At 34.7% G+C, this 17,260-nt stretch overlaps 2 protein-coding genes across 2 annotated transcripts; both read left to right on the top strand.

Moving 5' to 3' along the window:
• The first annotated feature begins 3,565 nt into the window (after positions 1-3,565).
• FH5 (formin homology5) lies at positions 3,566-10,094 on the top strand. The gene is made up of 7 exons (XM_086244399.1): positions 3,566-4,313; positions 4,923-5,523; positions 5,612-5,680; positions 5,777-6,281; positions 6,374-6,576; positions 7,443-7,678; positions 8,915-10,094. The coding sequence occupies exons 1-7, from the start codon at positions 4,146-4,148 to the stop codon at positions 9,824-9,826; spliced, it is 2,694 nt and encodes an 897-aa protein (XP_086100525.1). The 5' UTR covers positions 3,566-4,145; the 3' UTR covers positions 9,827-10,094.
• A 2,068-nt stretch (positions 10,095-12,162) lies between these two features.
• Positions 12,163-16,969, top strand: LOC147298195 (putative U3 small nucleolar RNA-associated protein 11). Its single transcript, XM_086251537.1, has 10 exons — positions 12,163-12,420; positions 12,730-12,818; positions 12,921-13,011; positions 13,127-13,218; positions 13,299-13,392; positions 13,492-13,571; positions 14,686-14,766; positions 16,220-16,319; positions 16,406-16,502; positions 16,627-16,969. The coding sequence occupies exons 2-9, from the start codon at positions 12,763-12,765 to the stop codon at positions 16,496-16,498; spliced, it is 687 nt and encodes a 228-aa protein (XP_086107663.1). The 5' UTR covers positions 12,163-12,420; positions 12,730-12,762; the 3' UTR covers positions 16,499-16,502; positions 16,627-16,969.
• Positions 16,970-17,260: the final 291 nt, after the last annotated feature.

The following is a 17,260-nucleotide window of genomic DNA, read 5'->3' as shown; positions in this document are numbered from 1 at the left end:
TTCTACTATGGTAAGGCCCATTTTTTATGACCCAAAACCCATTTTGGGTTACAAATAGTGTTGTGACCCATTTCTCACTGCAATGGTGCTATGACCAATTTTGAGTCACAGTGTTTTACACCTATTTAAAATATGACTAATATTAATTAAGTGACATTTAATTTTTAATTTAAAACTCAAATACTTATAAAAATTATATCATTGGTTTTATTATAATGAAATCTTTAAAATAAAGTTAATGAGAAAAAAAAATTGTGCAAATTTGGTAACCAAAGGTTGTAGTTTGTGATGAAAAACTATAGGTGTTGTATGATATATATATATAGACCCATTTGAGAATATAGTTGTTGGAGGGTTTTGGGGAATTTTTAAAAAAATTTCTGAAATTTTTTGACAATTTTTCGGGTACTATTTCAATTTTAAATGATTTATTAATAATTTGCTTAAAAAAAAAGTTAAGGCCATTAATCCAAGCCCTCTATTCAAACTGGTTCATTTAAAAAATAAAAATAAAAGCCTAACAGAAAAAATATGGCAGACATTGATCACCAACTGTCATTTAATCTAAACCGTTGGTGACCAGCACAAAGCCCAGGTGCATCGCACCATGCAATAGCTGACCAGATAAACAGGCTGGGCCCACTTGCTTTTAAGCTTTGTTTCACTCTCTCTCCTCTTGCAACATCACGTGGGCTTCACTTTTTTGCATTTGGGTCACAACCATTTTGGCTCACAGTGAGACCCGAATTTGGGTTACACTTTGGGTTACACCCTCTTTTGGGTCACATTTTCCGGCCCATAATGTTTGAGTGTGAGCCATTTATGACCTAAAATGGGTTTTGGGTCACATTTTCAAGTAGGATAGTGGAATGCCTTACAGAAGCACTATTTTGCTATAGTTGGTGCTTTAGAGATGTTTATGGCATTAGTACTTTGCCTTTTGAGAAGAAACCATTGATAATCATAAATGATTTCTTAGGCTATCAAACTATTATTTGAAACATAACAGAATGACCTTCACTACACTTCCAGTACTACATTGATGAAATTAGTTGTGTTAATTTTGCTAAAATGACCTGAAATTCTAATGAATGCACATCACGATGCTCAAGCACTGAAAGTTCCAAAATATAGTAAGAATTATTCCATAGCTTCACATTAATAATTATATATATTTGAAGCAACAAAAGTTATTATTGTGACATTAATAGTTATTTATGTTTGATGATCCAACAATTTATTATTTAAGCTAATACTGATCGATTAAATAAAATGGTTTTATTCAAATACTAATTAAACCAATTGGGCACATAACATCTTTGATTCTTTAAGATGATCTTCAATTTGTTGTAAAAATAATAATAATAAGTTGTCTTTCTAAATTTTCATAAATTTGGTAGATGGTAGTGATTTTATATAGATTTTAGGTATCACTTAGAAAAGATTTGGAGTGAATAAGATTTTCATTTAATAAAAGAAAACTTTTGTAAGTAAATAATTGTAAAGTCCACTTTACAGTCATTAATAATAAATCAACCCACAACTTAAAGGTTGCGTTGATAAAAATGTTCACTTTCTAGTTAAAAAATGATAAATAAACTAGCGATATAACTGAAAGGCGTGTTTTTACAGGGCCAAGCGCTCGACATGTTGTTTATTTATTTATTTTTCCTTACTGGGTAAATGGTCACTGTTGAGAGAAATCTCACATTGAAGATGTAAGGGCCTTGTTAGTAGCTTATAAGGGTTTGTGCTACTCCTCTCATTGCCAATTGGTTTTGGAATAGATGCCTAGATTTTTTCATGGTATCATAGCAGGTTATCCACGTGATGCGTCTAACGGCCACACGTGCTCTCACGTCACCCAATATAAATTGTCCACGTGTTAGGATTAAATGACGCCACACGTGCAGGAACATATGAGATTTCTCCTATTGCCAATTGATTTTGGGATGTATGCTTAAATTTCTTCAAGTCACTATTCGTCGACAATGACTATCATTGTTACTATTCGTCGATGGTTGAAATTAGTAACAATTATTGTTACTATTATAACGCAGGTAGATGTGACTTTATAAACTTGATTTTTGTGTTTTATGTTGGTTTTATTAGTTTTTGAGATGTTTATGTAAGAAAATAAACAAATGATATATCTATAATTATCTATGCAGTTTCTGATAGACATTGTTGCACAATGACAATGGTAGTCGTTATTGAACAGTTACTATTTTTCAAAAAATGAAAAAAAAAAATAGTGACAAACATTTGGCTCATTAAAGTGAACTGGCCTATCACTGTGTTTTTTAAAGTGGGCTAGCTTATCATGCTATTTTTAATTTTGGACTAAAACAAAAAACCAAAATTTTTCGAGAAATAAAATTAGTATATCTCAAACAAAATGAAATAAAATTAGTATGTTAATAGTGTAGTGTAATTAATTAGTGGATAAACCAATGATAAGGCACATCTCACATTTGCTTGATAAGAAAAATTATTGTCCGTAATATCACCTGATTTACATCCAGTTTGGTATTGCTGTGAGGAAAAACAGCTGTGAAGTAAAAAAGCTGTGAAGTAAAGTTAACTGTAAACTATGAAGTAAAACAAAGTGAAGTAAAGTCAGCAGTTGAGTGCTTGGTAAACTATTTTTTAAAAAATACTGTGAGTACAAAAAACAGTATTAAAGTATTTGGTAAATGTTAATGTAAAAGTGCTATGAATGTGTATAATTACTAAAATGGACATGATGTTGAAAGTGGCTTTCGCTTATTTGTTTGGTAAAAGTAAATGTTTTTTTACTTATTTTTGAAATTTTTGGCTACAAATTTTTATTAGCATTAATTTTTCTAAGAACAACATTATTAAATAAGTATGCATATTATTTTTTTAGGTACATTATAATTTTAATCGTATAAATAAAATATCTTAATTAATTATTACAATATAAAATATAACTAACAATTGACATATGTTTAATTTAAAATAAACAAATAAAAATTATAGAAATCAATAAGGGTATTATGAGTAAAATAAAATATTCATTGTTGCTATGATTTAGTGCAGCTTTTAAAAGCACCTAGAAACCTGCTTTCTGTTTTTGTTGTGGGTAGTTGAGAATTATGGAGAAAGGTAGTTTTTAATTTTCTTATCAAACACTAAAACTGCTGTAGGTGATTGAGAATTGTCACCCACAACAACTTTTGGATCCTCCACCGTAATCCCAAACGAGGCCTTAATAACGTGGCTTTACCAATTCATATTATAACATATGTACGATTTTAAAAGTATTTTAGGATTTTAATTTTTAATTATTATACACGTGTTACAATTTAAATGAATTAGTAATACCATATTATTAAGTCACATAATATTACAGTTATACAGTTATACGTAATAATTTATTGCTTCGTTTGATAAAACAACGATACAAGTGTTAGTGTGTTACAAGCGGGAGTTTTTTTACATGAAAATAAACAAAAAAAGAAACCAAACAATTGTTTTTTAAGAAACAGAGAGGAAACAAAGTCATTCCTTTGACAGCTTTGAGACGTAACATTCTGAAGAAAAAAATTCCTTTTCGACATGTTCCGGTCAATACCGCCAATGCTTGTTTGTATTTAACAGCTAAAAATGTTTAGCTCCTTGTGGCGGATCTGGTCAGAATCTAAAAAACGTTGAAAAGGCTTCACACGTCGAAGACACGTTGAATTTTGACTTCTCATTTGAAAATTTCAGGGCTCTGCTTCAAGGATAAGGTGAATATTGTTTGTATGGTTATGTTTGAGCTCCATATTGAGCTAACTTTAGCTGGTTTTGTTTGTGGGTGGGTTGTGAATTACATGAGATTTGATTCAATATTCTGGTAGTTTTGAGGAAGGACAATTCTGGGTTTTCTTAAATTCTTTCTGTTGTGTTCAAAGTTCAATTTTTCATAGGAAAATCCTTGGTGGGTTATGTGAAAATTTGCGTATATATGCTGGAAATTGGATGTTATAGGTGTTTTCTGGAGGAAAGTTGAACTGGGTCTGTGGCCAATCGTGAAAGTTTGCAGCTTTTGTGTGGTTTTGCGTGATGAAAGTGCTCTAGGTTTTTGGTTATGAGAGGTTTAGGAATTGATGAAATGAGAAGGATATTAAACGTTTGGAATGAGAATTCAACAACCAATGGGTCCTATGAGGACAAGTCGTTTCATTGTTTTAGTTATTCTGCTATGTGCGTCAGCATCAATAAGCTCAGAGGAGAGGAAGATCACAGGGGAAGTCTTTCTCAGTCAACTAGTTGATCAAGAAACTGGAAAGGTTGATGGGGACATGGTAAGAGACTATGTAACTTTTTTAGTTTCAGTGTCATATATGAATGTGGTATATCCAGTTTCATATACATTAGTCCTCTTTATAATAAATTGTTTCCATATTAAATGATTAGGTCATTTGTTTTACATTTGTATCAGAATCATATTTCGTATAGGATTTCTATAGTATTGCTCTCTGCTCTTATTTCTATAGCACCATATCTTATTTATGGACCTAAAGGTGACCCAAAAAATTGTTAAATAATGTATGCTTCTTAGTTCATAGAAGTAAGTTTGAAGCTTATGGACTGGTTCAGGTACAAAGGTATTTTGCCTGGAATAGATTTTGGTTTTGTTAAACTTAATCTAAAATGTTTGGGGTTATTCTGAAACCATAAGTAGTAATTGACATAAACTGTATTTTGGAAATTTTGATAAACATTATATACATTGAAAATAAAATAAAGCAAAAAAAAAAAAAAAACTTATATGAGAAATGATATGGTGATGTATCTGAACTTCCGCTTTCACCAGCTTTCACCGATGAAGTTTGCTATTCTTCAATAACTCTATTATGTGCACAGTTATGCAAAATTAGACATTAAACTTTGTAAAATTCTTTGGGCTGCAGGCACAGCTGTTATGGATAAGTTGCAAGGTTGATTTGACCCATTGGACGGAAGCTATTGAAGATCATCACTTATGGTTACCAGAGGAAATATCTGAAATCAATTCAAAAGGACGGTCATTGGGGAAAGAAAAAGTTCGGAAATTTATTAGTGTCCTGCATCCTCAGGTGAAACAAACTCTTTCAGATTGTTTAAGAGAGAATAATCTCCTATTCCGTGTCACTGGGGAAGAGGGTCCCTCCAAGATTTGGTATGCCAAGTATGTTGAGTACCTATTTCACAGACCTGATGTTCCCAGAAGAAATTTGGGCACTGAATTGCTTCAGAGCTTTGCTGAGGTACCTTCTCCATCCCATGCAGCAGGATCTTCCCAATTCAGTCCAGTACCATCCCCTGCTCCAGCACCTTCCCCTTCTCAAATTACTATTGGCCAACGAAAGGACACTAAAAAAATTGTTATTGCTGTTGTTGTAACTGCATCAGTGACATTTGTTGTTGCAGCAGTGCTCTTTTTATGCTGTACTAAAATCTGTAGGACTGGGCCTAAAATTAGTAAAAATGATGAGAGGCCCCTCCTTAGCCTGAGTTTAACTGATTCCGCCGGTATAGTTCTCTAATATCTTGTTACTGTTATCTTCAGTTGTTTGGAACTATTTCAATTCTATATTTCTTTGATATTTTGATGTTTCAGGTTCTTCGTATAAGTCTTATGCTTTCGGAAATTCAATTAAAGAAGAGAAGCTTGAGCATCAATCATTGGGTAATAACTAAAGTCATCACAGAAAGGCCTAATATTTAAATAGCAATTTTCAGATTGAGTCTGATGTTCTCCATACTTTATTAAATGAAATTGCAGAATTAGGATCTACCGGAGGTGCTTTCAAATCCCCGTCTGAATTATTGCACACATCCAGCAATATAAATGGACTGGTACCACCTCCTCCTGGAAGGGCCTCTACTGGACTGCCTCCTCTGAAGCCCCCTCCTGGCAGAGCAAATCCTCTCCCTCCTGAACCACCTTCTTCTTTTAAGCCTCCTCCCAGCAAGGCCGGTCCTCCTCCTCCACCTCCTGTGCGACCTCCCACTTTGAAACCCATTGGCAGTGCAGGTCCTCCCCCCCCACCACCTCCAGCACCACCTAGAAAGCCTGGTCCTCCCCCGCCACCCCCTCCAAAGAGTGGTCCACCACCTCCAAAGAGTGGTCTTCATCCTCCTCGGCCACCTCAATCAATGCCTAATGCTGCTTCGGAGGCTGAAGGTGATGGCCCTAAAGCCAAGCTGAAGCCTTTTTTTTGGGATAAGGTTCTAGCAAACCCTGATCATTCAATGGTTTGGCATCAGATTAAAGCAGGATCATTCCAGTAAGTTACAATTTTCTTCCATCTCTTCTTTGTGACCCATGAATGATTAGTTATTATAACCTGCTGAATACAATATGTGCTTTATTATACAGGTTCGATGAGAGTATGATTGAAACTCTGTTTGGTTATAATGCCGTGGATAAAAACAAAAATGAACGCAAGAAAGAGTCTTCATCCCAAGATCCTTTGCCCCAGTTGATTCAGATTATTAATCCCAAAAAGGCACAAAATCTATCAATTCTTCTGCGGGCATTGAATGTGTCAAGAGAAGAAGTCTGTGATGCAATTCATGAAGGTAACTTATTTACTTCTTTTATCATGATGTGAAATAAGTTACGAGGATTTTTCATTTCCCCCTTTCCAGTGTGTCAGAAAGGAATTGTATTAGAAAAAGGGACATATGTTCTACTTTCTTGTTCATCATTCTAGAAGGAAGCTTGCAATTATCATTTTATGAAGTTTGAGGATTTAGGTCAGTTCAAGTGGCAAATGCAATTATTTTTTGAAGCCAGTGCTTGCTTTTAAACATATACTGACAATTCTTGAGGGAATATCTTCTTTGGGTAATAGAATAACATATAAAGAAAACTAAAATGAAAGATGATTATGAATCTAATGCTTGTGGAGGTGCTGTGTGTTGGCTATTTTGTGGACAGTGTGGTTGGAATGAAATAAGAGGAGTTTTGAAAATTTTAGGGGAGGAGAAAGTGGAGAGCTTGTAAACGAAGTTTGTTATTGTGCATCAAGATGGGATTCAATATCTTCTGATTTTCAGGATATAACTTCCTCATTCATGCGGATTGGAAGGCAGTGGTCTCTTAAATTTTATGTTATGTATAGTTGTGATGTGTTGTTTTGCTATTTTATGATGTTTTTTAGCAGGTGGTAGGCTAGAGGTTCTGCACGGGTTTCTTTGTTGACAGCTTGAGCACTATGCTTGTATCTTTATTATTATTCTAATAAAACCTGTCTTCCTCATAGAAAAACTAAAAAAACTTAGTGCTTACTTTGAAAAAATGTTCCTGAAAATTCTTGAGGGAACATCTCCTCTGAATAATAAAATAACATATAAAGAGATCTAAAATAAAAGATGATCTGGTACATATGTGTTTGGATGTCCTTGCATGAGAAGCATATTTTAACGATTCTTAGTTGAATCAGGAAATGAGCTTCCCTCGGAATTCCTTCAAACTTTGTTGAAGATGGCACCAACGCAAGAAGAAGAACTAAAGCTTAGGCTGTTCAATGGTGAACTCTCTCTACTTGGGCCTGCTGATCGGTTCCTAAAAGCCTTGATTGACATCCCATTTTCTTTTAAACGACTGGAAGCATTACATTTTATGTGTACTCTTCAGGAGGAGGTTACCCACCTTAAGGAGTCCTTTGCAACCTTAGAGGTAGGAGACTGAATTTCTGATTTTCATCACTTATATGATTTTGAATCTCATAGCTCTTCTTCCCATTTTTTTAGGTTTCTCAAATTAACTTCTATTAGTTCAGCAAGTGGTAACAAGAACTGATATAGCTACCTAAAATATGCTTATACAACCATAATTAACATAGAACATGGTGCTTTTGATATCCTATACAAAGAAAACTAAAATGAAAGGAAAACTTTGCATATCCTACACATAGAACATAGTGCTTTTGATATCATCAAACGAGAAAACTTTGCACTTCATGATATCCTATACAACCATGCTCTGTTGATATCCTACACAAAGACAGTGCTTTTGAGCTGTCCAAATCATCAATTAATGATGAAAAATACACAGCCCTGAATTGCAAACATGAACATGTAAAGAGGCAATGCACAAAGGAAATATGTACGGTTGAAATAACATGAATAAGAAGTCTGATGGAACAAGTAGAAAAATGAATGACATGATGGCAAAGTATAATATGGGATTGGTTGCCACTTGCACCTAGAGTGGCAGACCGGTTACCTTCATTTCTGACAGTTGTGGACCCCTAGCCTTGCCTTTTCATCCATCTACAACCCTTAATGATAAATATGCCATGAGTTCTACTCCTACTCTCAGCTGGAATAGCTGAAGAGATAGGACAATCTTAGCAAACATTTTGTACATTCTGGTTATAGTTTTCAAAGTTCATTTCACTTTTGCAATGGCTAATTTCTTCAAATTTTGATTTTTCATATTGCTAATGAGATAATCATGTTGAAGCAGAGGACAATAACATATCAAAACCATCTATTAGTATCAGGAAAGACAATGGCTTGTGTGGCCTTGACCGTCCTGTCCATTATGGGCCATCAAATTTGGCATCTATCTGCATTTTCTTTTGGCGGAGAGGTTTTTAAGATTTTCTTATTTTCTTTTCCATTGCCATCCGCGAAATTGACAAATATTCAAATAGCAATGAACTAGATGGACGGTTAACCTTGCTTGAAACTCAGGGAGACTAATGTGGCATGAAGGAAAATATGAATCTAATTGTACAGCATATTTAAAAATTGTCTCAATGCCCATTCAAATGTGCACAGCTTCTTGTTGTTCTAACCTGTTGTTTTGTCTTTGCATGACATTGTCTACCAGTAATATCTGGTACATATCTTGAAACTTTGCACTTCATAATATCTAAATTATATGGCACCTTCATTTCTACGGCAGGTCGCTTGCAAGGAACTCAGAAGCAGCCGGCTTTTCCTCAAGCTTTTAGAAGCTGTTCTTAAAACTGGCAATCGCATGAATGATGGAACATTTCGAGGTGGTGCACAAGCATTCAAACTTGACACACTCTTGAAATTGTCAGATGTAAAAGGAATAGATGGCAAGACAACACTTTTGCACTTTGTGGTTCAGGAAATAATCCGCTCTGAGGGTGTGAGAGCTGCTCGTGCAGCAAGAGAGAGCCGAAGTTTCAATAGCACCAAATCGGATGATCTCCTTGAGGAAACTAACCATGACACAGAAGAGCACTATCGCAGTCTTGGTCTTCAGAAAGTTTCAGGTTTAAGCAATGAACTTGAGAACGTCAAAAAAGCATCATGTTTGGATGCTGAAAGCTTAACAGGAACTGTTTCCAAACTTGGTCATGCACTGGTAAAAACCCAGGACTTCCTGAATTCAGACATGATGAATTTAGGGGAGGTTAGTGGGTTTCATGAAACGCTGAAGAGTTTTGTGCAGAATGCTGAGATTGATATCATGGGTCTCCTTGAGGAAGAAAAGAGAATCATGGCTCTGGTCAAAAGCACTGGTGACTACTTCCATGGGAATGCAGGGAAGGATGAGGGTTTACATTTGTTTGTTATTGTGCGGGATTTTTTAATAATCTTAGATAAGGCATGTAGAGAGGTGAGATTGGCTCCAAAACAATCATCTAAAGTTCAGAGAAAGGAGGCACCTTCCTCTGATCCCCGTCAGCCTCCTACACCACCATCTTCCTCTGATACCCGCCAGCCTCCAACAATGCCATCTCCCTCCAATCTCCGCCAGCCTCCTGATCTCCATCAGCGGCTTTTCCCGGCAATCCAAGATCGGCGAATGGATAATTCTAGCTCAGATGATGACAGTCCATAGATTTTATTTGGAGAAGGTATTGAAATCTCCCCTATGTTGTATATACTGTCCGCAGGAAATTATTTTTTGTTGACTTTTACAAATAGTATGTTATAGTTGTGGATATTGCCAATGGACTTTGGGCCTAGAGGCACCTCTTCCCCCACCCCCCCTTAGAGGGGGTGAGGTTGGAGGTCGGCCGGTGCGTGTAATTTACTTAGAAAAAAAAGAAGTCAAGGCTATTTTGCTTTAGCATCAAATAAGAAAATTTTCATTGGCATTTATTTTACTCAGGTGGCCATCACTATAGAAACTCAACAACAAAATGCATCCTCAGTTCTTTTTTAGAGGGTCATCTGTAGTCAGTGATTTCACATAAGGGGTAGTGAAAACTGAAAAGGGAGGGAGTTGAAGTTAAGCCCGTGGCCGATGCGGCAATGCCCTTCTCTTCAAGGTGGAATTTCACTAGATAGAACCCAATTGGACCTGACATAACAATCATGAGCAGAACATAGGAGGGACTAAGAGCGGCCATTGACTCGCATTCTTTTGCTACAGTGTGTATTGGGTTAGTTTGGTGCCAGCTTACAGCATACTGGACAGCTTGAACGCAACTGTTCCCCTGCATGTCATGCATTGCATGAACCGTTATATCTGATATTAGAGCAGGTTTCCGCTTGTATTGTTGAAAGTTTTTTTTTTTTTTTTTTTCAACATTTCAATATTCATTTTTGTTTTCCTTATAAAATAACTCAACAATTTTTTTAATCTTATTATTATTATTTTTTTGGTTGATAATTTCTTATTAAGTTATACGAAAACAAGACAGCAGTCCTCTGGCACAAAGTCCAGGCCTCCCACCACCACAACACAACTACAATCTGTACAGTTATTTGGGTCATGTATGTATGCAAACCCGTTCAAACCCCAACTCGACTTTCGAACGCATAAATTTCGAGTTAGGAGTGGATTACATAAAATGATGAAAAATAGAAAGTATCCTTTCAATCAAGACAATCTTTGTTGCGCTTTTCACATAAAACAAATAATACATAATATAAAGTAAATGATTTTAAAGTTTATTTTATACCTTTAATGTCTAATATTTTTAAATGTTAAAAAAGTTGACATAATAATTCAATCCACCTTTAAAAAATAAAGGCGTGCAAATTGACAAAAAAATAAAAAAGAGGCAATATAAGTGTCAATAGCCACTATTTGACAAAATAATGAACATAACAAAGGTTGATGTGATTCCATAAGGGTGATTTTTTGAATTTTATGAACTTTTGACATATTTATGTAGGATAAAAACATAAGTATGTCTATAAGTATCATGTTTATGATTTTGTTTAGTTGTCACTAAACTGTGAGTATGAACTATAATAATATAGTCACTCTCTATAAAACAAGAAAAAAAAACGCGGCCTGCATTGGACATGGCCCAACGCGTTTTTTTATTATTGTGAACTAGTTAATTATTGTATTTTTCATTTTTAGCTTTAAAATTGTATTATGTAATAAAATATATAATACATAGAAAGTATTATTATCTTCAAACCAGTAAAATTTTATTTATATGATCATAAAATTTTTTGCTCAATTTCATATTTGCATCTAGGAAAACCACAATCTTATACTAAAATAGTTTTTCAAAATCAATTTAAATGACCTCGTATGCTGGTACCTTTTTTGGCCCGGAATTTAATTGACCTCATTAGTTATTTTCAATTTCATCTAGCATATGTGTATATATAGAATAAAGTTGTCTAAAAAAAAGAGTATATATAGGATAAAGATATGCTGAAAAAAAAAAGGCCAAATGTCACTTTTCGTCACTGTACTTTGACAATACTTCTACTTTTGTTCTTATTCTTTTAATTTTAATAATTTTGATACCGTATTTCTATTACGATAGCAATTAGGTCTATTCTGTTAAGTCCGTCAATTTTAGTAATGAAAAATGCCAATGTGACATCACGTGCCCCCCTCGTGATTGCCAAATCTGATTGGCCTTCTAACTGACAATTTTGGTATTGTACTTCTATTACAATACCAAAATTGTCAAAATTAAAAGAATAAGAATAAAAGTAGAAGTACTGTCAAAGTACAAAGACAAAAAGTGACATTTGACCTATTAATTTTGTAATTTCGAGAGGGCACGATGCCACGTTGGTGTTTTCTGTCACTAAAATTGACGGATTTAATAAAGTAAATTTAATTGCTATCATAATAAAAGTACGGTACCAAAAAAAAAAAAAAAACAGACCCTAAAAATGACATTTGGCCGAAAATAAAAGTTGGGCAATCCGATTGAATAAAATGTCTTACAAGTTAACTTGGTCTAATTACTTTCAACCCGACCGGTGTGAACTGAAACCCGAATTGTGAAAGACGGTTCACCTTTCAAACCGCTGACGACTCACCATAGCTGCAGCCCAAGTTTTAGGGTTTAGGGTCGTTCAATTAAGGTTTTGTAGGGATTTAGTCTATCTTCCATTGAGAGCTTCCAACACCAGCAATCCATCTTGCGTTTTGCTCCCGCTGTAGATTCACCACCAAAGGAGGGCCTTGGGGATTCCATTGAGCAGCTAACAAGCGCCAATTTTAACAAGGTAGGCTCTGCTCGAGGTTAGGATTATAAAATTCAATTTCATTGTTTTAGACTTGGAGTGTAAAGATTGATTTGGAAACTTACCCGAGTATCAAATGCACTGTTGTTCAATAATTCTGATATAATCAATTGTGTTGGTTTGTTTTACTTCATTCCTTTGCTTCCATCACAAGGGACCTGTCAATATAACTGAATTTGATTGAGTCTTATCTGAAGATGGTTCTACATGTATTTGTTCTCTGTAATTTCAGAGCTTAATAAATGGTGAATGTTTGCACACTAAAATTCAGTGCTTTGGCTACCTTGGCAGTTAACTTGTGGTGAGTGCTTCATATTGTTCAACATGTCGTCCCTAAGGAATGCTATTAGCAGAAGGGCTCACAAGGAACGATCTCAACCGTGAGTGACCGCATTCCCTCCGTTGTTATACCTTTCAGATAATATTGTTTTGCATCAGATGATGGGATTTATGTTTTTTCGTTTTGTTTATACATTTTTCAGGCAATCAAGGAAAAAATTTGGGCTGCTTGAAAAGCACAAGGACTATGTTGAGCGTGCACAAGCATACCACAAGAAGGAGGAGACTTTACGAGTATAAATTTTGTTACTTGTCTGTTAGATTTTCATCATTTTAAATTATCTGATAATTTAACTTCCAAAATGACACATGCTTTGGGTTATGTCTCATCTGTCTTGTCACTTAACAGAGGCTGAAGGAGAAAGCAGCCTTTAGAAACCCAGATGAATTTTACTTCAAGATGATCAAGACGCGAACTGTTGATGGAGTCCATAAATTAGAGTAATATAAAAATCTCATTTAATGCTTCTTCTTTGTTTTTCTTACCTGCTACTCAACTGACTTATAAGCTTTTGCTACAGGAGTCAGGCAAACAAGTACACTTCAGAAGAGCTCTTGCTTATGAAGACCCAAGATATTGGATATGTACTTCAGAAAGTGCAGAGTGAGAAAAAGGTTAAGAATATTTTTACCAAGAAGCTATGACTTATCAAGTGGTTTTATGAGTTTAACACTTTAACCTGTTGGTAATAATAATGCCATTATTTGATGCAGAAAATTGAAAAGTTGACTGCGAGCCTGCACTCTCTTGATAATCGGCCTTCAAACAGACATGTTTACTTTGCTGAAGACAGGTTTGAGCTTCCTTCTCTTCTTCTTGTCCTTAGAGAATCATAATTATTTCTGAATAAGTGGATTGTTATTATTATTATTATTATTATTATTATTATTATTATTATTATTATTATTATTATTATTACTATTTGTAAGCAGACTTGTATAGTGGTGAGAGATAATTTTTCTGTTTTCTGTTATCCTCTATCCACAGGTGTTCTGTTTCTATTATTCCAATTGATCTATAATTCGTTATATTCCTTGAACTTAATTTTTGAGATGTGTATTGGCAGTGTTTTAAGTTTGTGGTTGGAAATAAATAGAAGATGTTTTGACAATCGGGGGCAGGGGTGGAGGTTTTTTGGGACACAGTTGATTTTGGTCTTCTTTGTAGGTTTGAATTTTGATCTCTGTATAGGAACATTCCTTTTCTTGGTATCTTTGCAGATTGTAGGGCATCTTTTCTGTAGGAGGAATTGTTGTCATATAATGCATGTCTTTTATTTTTATTAGATTTTAAATTAAAGACGCTAGTAGATGGGAAGATGCATTTATAAATTTTGATCATTAAATGAGTTTCCTAATGACTGTGTGGACTATATGAGAAAAAAATTTCATCATGTTTAGTAACTTTAGTTAAGAATATTTACAAATTTGTATTCCTTCAAGAAGGGGACAAATTATTAACAATACAAGTGACTATAAGCACGCTATTACAAATCTGCAAACTACTACTTTTCTGGCCCATATATTTGTAGAAGTTCTCATATTAGTAAAAAGTAGATGTTTAATTTACAACAGGACCATGCTAGAAGATCCTCACGGGCTTCTATTGGGCTAATGTACACAATATTGGTAATTGTTTCTCAGGAAGATGCTATTCTTCCCAACTCCTTTTCAGCTCTCACATGGGGTAAAATCTATAGTATTGTGGGATTCATGAAGGACCCACTTTTATGTGAGAGATTTTGGAAGAAGAGTATTTCCTTGCTTCTCATCATTTCTGTTCTTCGAACAGTCCCGCCCCACCTGTTTTGTTTCCATTTTGATTCAACCTCTTTGTTATGAACTTCAACAGAAAATTAATTTTTTATTTTATTTATATATATTTATCTCTTCCATTTGTTTTGGTAGGGAGGAGGCTAAAGAAATTCAATCAAGTTCAAAAAGTGGAACAGTGCCTGCTTTGGAGGACATTCCTCATCATATTAGAAGGTATAAACAAAACTTTCAGTGTTAGGGGACACATATTGCTTATTTCTGTTTATTCTGGAAGTTGGCCTTTTTATTTTCATCATTGTAATTATTGAATGTTCTATTATGCGTTTCTATACATTACAAAAATAGTAGAAACAGATTCATATTGATTATGTTGATAGAATTTTGGCTATTGGTGATTAGTTTGCACTTTGCATATATTGTGCTTGTAAAGCAGTAAGATTACTTTGTTAGACAAATCCATCAATCCCTGAGAAAATGAGTAGGACTTGGAAGGTTTGGTAATAGGAGAAAGGTTAGAAGCAAATCAAGTCTCCTAAGGTTTAGTTTAAGGGAAGCAATATGCCTTTACAATGATAATATTATTGTGATTTGTGAGTTTATCGCAAAAGTTACTGTATGGTTAACCAATGGGATAAACAGCTCTTTGCTGTTATGTCAGCCAAAATCCAAATCTTTTTGCATGTTGGACTGTACATGGAAACCACCTGATTATAGGCTAGATTTTGGCTTAGAGATTGTCAAATTTTGAATTGACTCAACCCAAAGCTTGAAATAATAAACTTGAAGTTGGTCTGAGGCCCTACTATCAGGTGCTAGTTGGAATTCTAGTTACAAGTTGAAAATTAGGTGGTGTCATTCTCTCTCTCTCTCTCTCTCTCTCTCTCTCTCTCTCTCTCTCTCTCTCTTATATATATATATATATATATATCTATATAAATATGTATATACAGTCCTTCTCTAGGGAGGATGCCCGCATTTTTTTTTTATGGATTTCCAGCGCTGAGTGCTTGGTAGTGTTGACGAGTACTCGGCAATGTCTTTTTCTTCTTCTCCTGAGTGCTCAACACTAGTTTGTCGGCTTTATGTTAGATTTTAACTCCGGATCCACCCAAAATATCGGAGTTAAAATCTAACATGCAGCCTCCACAAGTTCTATTCTACACCCTAGGACGATATGGGGTGAACTGTCGGGAAGTACCCTTAAAAATCGGCGGAGGAAACAGTGCCGAGCACTTGTTGCAGCACTCAGCTGTTATAAAAAAATGACTGCCTCGCGCTCAGTACAATCATTGAGTGCTTGGCGACGAGAATCCACAAAAAAAAAAAAAAATAGACACGTCCGCCCTAAAGAAAATCCCTATATATCTATATATATAGATATATGAAACCGTTGTTTCTTGTTAACTAAATTCTTGATTATCATGATATATTATGTTTTCATCATTGGATTTCTGCTTCTATGTCATTCTTGTCCTGAATTCTAGGTAGCTCACTCAGGTTTTATGAAATTCTTGTTATTCTTCAATTTCTTAAATGTCACATATGCTACCCTTCAATTGGTGGAATGGTGCTTACTTCTTCCTTCCAGTCTCCATTACCATTCTTGATTCTTGGTAGCCCAATTTTATTTTTCAAAGTCTTATATCCTTTTGTCTTCAATGGGTAGGAAAACAGCTGCTTCCTACAAAGAGTTAGAAGCAAGGAGGAATAGAGTCAATGAGTTGGAGAAAATCTATATGGATATGGCAATGCAGAAGGAATTACAGGTATTGACATTTTTCTTTGATTAGATGTGGATTTTGTGCTGTGCATTGAAAATGTTGAGAAAAAAAACGTCCATTTAAATTAACAGAAGAAGGGTAGAAAACGCAAACTGCGGGAAGATGAGATTGTCTGCCCAACATCCAAACCTGTATTCAAGTGGCGGGCAGAGCGGAAGCATTGAAAAGGTGTGTATAATATCAGATTCTTGTGTGTAGGTCTTTTTGATTCATTCTCAGTTAAACAGCATTTACTTTTATTTAATCTGAAAACATCATGTACTTTACTCGGCATGTTTGTGTGATTCTGTAGGAATGAGGCTGAAAGTCTGCAACGGATGTCTGATCCAAGAAAATAAATCTGGACCTAATGTGCTAGCCGGGGACCGAACATAGAACAGACTAAAAGGGGCCATGGCCCCCGCAAACTTTTGAAAATCAGTTTACGTTATAGATTACCAAGGTGTTCACTTGTAAAAATATTTTGTCTTCTCTTCTATTTTTCTTTACACAGTAGCTTCCCAAAATTGGAATTCTCATTAAATTGAATCAAACTCCATAATTCAAACCTCACAACTTCATTTTGATACTTGGTGTTTTATGTTATGGATAATATGGATTCTTTTGGTTTTAATTGTTGAAGATTGCTTTTGTATTTTTTTGTTAAGAGTGCATTTATTTGAATTCAATTATTTTGTATCTTGATTTTTAACCCCAACTTCTTTTATCAATAATGTTAATTGTCTCACATTTTTTTTTGGGTTTTTTTTTTCATATTTAGTACCTGAACTTTGACCACTGTCTTAATGTGGTATCTAAACTTTTATTTGTCCCAATTGAGTACCTAAACTTTTATTTTGTGTCTAATAGGTACCAAAATAAATTTCTGTTAAAATTATCAACAAAAGTTAGGGGCAATATATTCACTTCAAAAAATTTATATTTTA

This window comes from Dryas octopetala, chromosome 1 (assembly GCF_963921425.1).
Source record: "Dryas octopetala chromosome 1, drDryOcto1.1, whole genome shotgun sequence".
NCBI lineage: Eukaryota > Viridiplantae > Streptophyta > Magnoliopsida > Rosales > Rosaceae > Dryas > Dryas octopetala.
Note: the sequence above shows the minus strand (reverse complement) of the source record. Positions and strands in the feature narration are given on the sequence as shown.

Excerpts from the sequence above, each read along its gene's own strand:
- FH5 (XM_086244399.1), top strand. The coding sequence starts at position 4,146 with ATGAGAATTCAACAACCAATGGGTCCTATGAGGACAAGTCGTTTCATT. Across the intron at positions 5,681-5,776 it reads GCTTGAGCATCAATCATTGG|AATTAGGATCTACCGGAGGT; the intron begins GTAATAACTAAA and ends ATGAAATTGCAG. Across the intron at positions 6,282-6,373 it reads ATTAAAGCAGGATCATTCCA|GTTCGATGAGAGTATGATTG; the intron begins GTAAGTTACAAT and ends TTTATTATACAG.
- LOC147298195 (XM_086251537.1), top strand. The coding sequence starts at position 12,763 with ATGTCGTCCCTAAGGAATGCTATTAGCAGAAGGGCTCACAAGGAACGA. Across the intron at positions 13,012-13,126 it reads AGAAGGAGGAGACTTTACGA|AGGCTGAAGGAGAAAGCAGC; the intron begins GTATAAATTTTG and ends GTCACTTAACAG. Across the intron at positions 16,320-16,405 it reads CAATGCAGAAGGAATTACAG|AAGAAGGGTAGAAAACGCAA; the intron begins GTATTGACATTT and ends TTAAATTAACAG.